General features: G+C 35.3%; 1 protein-coding gene across 1 annotated transcript in view; it reads right to left on the reverse strand.

Moving 5' to 3' along the window:
* Window positions 1-4086: 4086 nt before the first annotated feature.
* LOC106474972 (kelch-like protein 10) overlaps window positions 4087-4965 on the reverse strand; it is a 16962-nt gene continuing 16083 nt past the window's right edge. Inside the window, exon 6 of the mRNA XM_013935670.2 lies at window positions 4087-4579. Coding sequence (XP_013791124.1) covers window positions 4301-4579 — 279 coding nt within the window. The 3' untranslated portion in view covers window positions 4087-4300. The remainder of the gene's footprint in view (window positions 4580-4965) is intronic.

Genomic DNA, 4965 nt, shown 5'->3' on the forward strand with positions numbered 1-4965 from the left:
AAAAGTTTTTAATTGTGTACCAGTTTAACCTTGAATATTATTTATGATATTAACTTTATACACAAGTGCCAAAATACTATAATTAAAATAGATCAAATGTAAAAAGTACATAATTAAAAAAAACACTAGAGATAGAAGCGACAGACATATTGGGACATAACACGAAGAGGCTAGGAAAAAACTTGGACAGAAAAAAAACAGTCCGCCAAAAATATAAAAAAGTAAACATTTCATGAATAAAACACCTTATCAGTATATTCAGCATTAATACAGTTTGACTGCGCATGATCAGTAGCGATTTAAGATGTGTTCCCTATATGCTGCTTGAACTTAATGAGGGGGGAGGGGAGTACTATATATATGTATATAATTGCCATTTTCTACCCCTCTGGTTGTTTGTTGTTAAACACAAAGCTAAACAAGAGACTGTCTGTGCTTATCGCTGAGCTACGAGGGAATTATTCCCTATTAGTTTCAATATTTGTTTTTCTCGATGATTAGTGATTTTTGTTTTTATTTGGCAGACGCCAAACGATATTTTGTGATGAGTAAGAAGTCAACGATATATGCGTCTAATTAATTATTTCGGCACGTTTTGTTTATTAACATTTTAGGTTATTACATATAATTTAATGAAGTTTTAGAGCTGAACAACGAAAAACAAAAAAATGTCATAAATACTAAAACTTTCGTAACAGTGATTTATTCATTTTTACGGAAACCTGTAGAGAAGGTTCACTAAATATGGACTAAACTTGATTAATCGTTAGTTGTTTTTTTTTAACAATGCCGCAAAATAGGTTTTATATCTGAAGATACTGTTAAAGATCACAAACAATAACAGGTTGAAAAATATCAAAACAATTATAATAAATAACATTCATTGTTATGGTGTGTACCGCTCTTAGGCCTAGTACTAATGTCTTATAATAAACAGTTAGGTTGTATTTGTTTGTTTGTTTTTAGAGCAAATAAATATTGGGCTATCTGTTGTGTCCACCGCCGGAAACTGAACCCAGAATTTTAGCACTGTAAGCTCGTGAACTTACCAGTGTTCCACCGGAAAGAGGGCAATAAGATGTAATGCCGAAGCATTAGAAACCAGTAGGCCTAAATTTTGTGATAAACATTATGTAAACTAGGGATTATATTTTCTTAAATTGTTTCAAATTGTTCGTGGCTTCTTTATTGGATTGTTTATTTTGTTTAACTTTATTACAACGTTTCAACCACTCGTGTGGCCGTCATCAGGTAACTATCGTATTGTTACATCTGTGTTCGTTTGATAATTTCCCGTAGAAATTCTTTCCGAAGAACTTCAGCGATACAAGTCTTTTCTTAAATAAAACTAGTTTATTCTTTCTCAATACAACTTTGCAATACACTTAATTTACACAGTCACTTTAACTTAACACACGCTATAATTCACAATGATTTACACACTTTACTTACGGCTTGACTCGATTATCTGTCTATATCTCCAGTCTCTTTGTCTGCTATTCCAGTTCCAATTAAATTGTCTCGCTTTATCTGGCGCGCTTATATACAGGAATAGAGGGCGTCTAGCAAATACTGGATTATTCGTGATGTTCCCCGAACCTTCTAGATACTCATTACGTGTTGCCAGCGTCACGTGAATTCCGCTGTCGTAACAATATTTTATTTATGTGTAATGGATTGTCTCTCCTCACAACAACTTATCTTTGTGTCTTAACACTGAAACAACAGTGTTTGAAGCAAACGTTACAATTACATTGTATAAGTAACTGATACAGATTTCATAACTTTACTGGCATTAAAGAAGTGTAGTGAGCCTGCATCATTTATGTTCAATAATCCAAATAAACTGTAATAATTTAATGTAGTGATCAGATTTACATCGGTAATTGACTTAGCAACTAGAAATACAACGTTTCAGTCCGTAGGGTAATAAAACTGAAATACTTTGAATAAAGAAAAAATGAACACGAAACAGAAATAATGTTTCCGTGCCACGTCCCGAGTTGAATCAATATACATTGTAATAATGTTTAAAAGTATTGTTGGACAAACAGTAGTTTCTTAATTTATTAACAAAGGGAGAAGTTTGTTTTAGTATTAATGTATAGTCCTCTAATTACACCAATAGGCTATTAGTGGTGAGTAAAGGACTGCTACATGCTTATATTCCACCAACTATATTAGGCCTACTTTATTTATTTTTTACCTGAATAATTCGGTCGTTATATTCCACTTTTTTTCAGGAGTAAGTTTACGGGCTTAAACTTCTAAAATACGGGGTTCGATTCCCTGCGTTAGGCACAGCAGGTAGCCCAAATGCGGCTTTGCTCTAAAACAAACAAACAACTGATCGCTCGATTGTATTGACATAAAGAGAACTGAATTATTCGAGTTAAGTAGCACCGATGAGCTGTGAATTCGGTGAAACTAGTCTATTGCAGTGGATGTAGCGAATCACAGAATAGTAAAATCCTCTACGTCATATTTTTTTTTTCCACCAAATCGCGACTTTCAGTGGAAAAGAGAAAACTAGCGGAAGTTCTAAAACCTAAAGGGTTATGTTGTTGATCATGGATTAAAAATTATTAGATCTGACACAATAACAAAAAAAATATTTTGGCTTGTTTTTTATTCTTAGTCAATATAGCCTTTTTATACCTCCGGTCAACAAAAAATGTAAGCTTTGTGTACTAATCGCGAAAGGATTTTTCTGACTAATAAAGCTGTTTTATTCGCAAGATGTCTTCCTTCTTTGTAAGCCTCATATATAGCACGATAATGTTATTTAACGTTCTTTTTTGCTCCTCAATAGGGCTAAAGCCGAAATGTCGACCATAAATTACTTAAATAAACTTTTCTAGGGCTAGTTTGGTTTGTTTTGAATTTCGCGCAAAGCCACACGAGGGCTATGGCAGATAGCCCTCCCTAATTTAGCAGTGAAAGACAAGAGGGAAGGCAGTTAGTCATCATCACCTACCGCAAACTCTTGTACTAATTAATAATGGGATTGACCGTCACATTATAAGGCTCCCACGGCTGAAAGGGCGAGCATGTTTGGTGGGACGGGGATTCGAACACCTTCGACCCTCAGATTGCGAGTCAAACGGCCTAACCACCTGGCTATGCTGGGCCAATCTAGGGCTAGAAGTCGTCTTTTGGTTTTGGTTTAATACTAATCTCACACTCCAGTCAGCGCTTCGTTTTTTGTTGTTCTTTTTTCTCGCTCATTATTTAAAGGTTTAGTTTAATATAGAAACACATTATTTTAATATAATAATAAACTGACAAACAACGATTTACAAGCAAAATGAAGTGATTTATTTTGGGGGGAACATACTGTACGTCTTTCAACATATCTGAAGAAGACAGATCAGTGTTATGTAGTATGTTGCCCCAACAATAAATCACTTCTAAATCGTTTTTTGCCAGCTTGTTATTATTATAAAGTTTTTACCTTGTCGTCCTATTTGTTTGTTTGTTTATTTAGAACAAAGTCACATTGGGTAATCTTCTGTGTCCACCGCTGGGAATCGAAACCTGAATGTTAGCGTTGTAACCGGGGGAATGATTTCTTCTAGTTCCCATAATGCAAATTAATATGAGTAGTAAAGGCTGAACAATAGACACGTGCGCTGATTGGCTGCCTCACGGGAGGGGGAGAGGGGTGATGTCATCAAAGATAATGAGGTCATAGTTCCAATTTTTGTCGTCAGAGCGCGAGTCGTTAGGGCGTGTTGCTAGGCCGCTACGACAGGCGGCCATGATGTCATAGTATCAAATTGTGATTCCAGAGGGCACGTTGCCTGCTCGCCATGACAAAAATTGGAACTATGACTCCTCCTCTTTGATGACATCACCCCTCTCCTGATGCATCCAATCAGCGCGCGTGTCTATCGTTCGGCCCTCCCTACTAATGTGTCTCCCAGAAATAAACAAACAAAACAACGAAGTTTCATTGAATAAAAATTAAATATAACTTTCTTGTTTGCGTGTTTATTATTATTATTATTATATATATATATGTATATATTTTATACAACCAAGTATTAACTAATACACATTTCATGCTTAGGGTAAGACGTAAATGTGCATTTGTTGTTACCGAATTTGTGGCCAAAGTTTTAACAGGTTAGAAATTTTGAAATTACACATTTAAGTTTAACATTTGATTTTCTGGTAGGTAGAAATGAATTTAAAGATTGGTTGAGTTCCAAGAAAAGTTTTTTTTTTTGGAAAGTAGACATTTAGATTAAGTACAGTTTGTAGAATATTTTAATTTATGTAGAAGCAGAATTTCACGTTAGTTGTTGTTCATCGGTTCCAGTACATGATTAACTTGGTTTTGTTGTAGTTCCAGAAGTTTCTGCCGTTTCTCCTCCATAAGACGGTCCCTATGTTTGTGGATGTAATCGTGCACGTTAGGCAGACCGGATATGACGCAAGCAGCTAAAGCAGACCGGAAAATGTTCATGTCTGTGGCTTCGTACCATTCATTGGTCTTTTCATCATAACATTCCACGTGAAAGATTGTCGTCACTCCGTTAAACCCGCCCACAGCAAATACCATGTCGTCGATCACCTTCCAAGATAAACAGTTGAAAATTAAGGTCTTGTACAAACGTAAATTTAAGTATCTTACTTGCTATAAATAAGAAATTATTTGTTTGTTTGTGTGCTGTGTCCACCACGTTATAAACTTTGAGACTTACAGCTGAGACATCATTGTGGGTGGGGGATCAGTTAATGTACCATATTGAGGATATTTTAGTATCTGACCTACCACTTAACACACCATATTGAGGATATTTTAGGATCTGACAATCAGTTAACGTACCATATCGAGGATATTTTAGGATTTGACCTATCAGTTAATGTACTGTATCAAGGATATTTTAGGATCTGACCAGTCAGTTAATGTACTGTATCAAGGATATTTTAGGATCTGACCAATCAGTTAACGTACCA

The sequence above is a fragment of the Limulus polyphemus genome, unplaced genomic scaffold, assembly GCF_000517525.1.
Source record: "Limulus polyphemus unplaced genomic scaffold, Limulus_polyphemus-2.1.2 Scaffold7923, whole genome shotgun sequence".
Taxonomy (NCBI): Eukaryota; Metazoa; Arthropoda; class Merostomata; order Xiphosura; family Limulidae; genus Limulus; species Limulus polyphemus.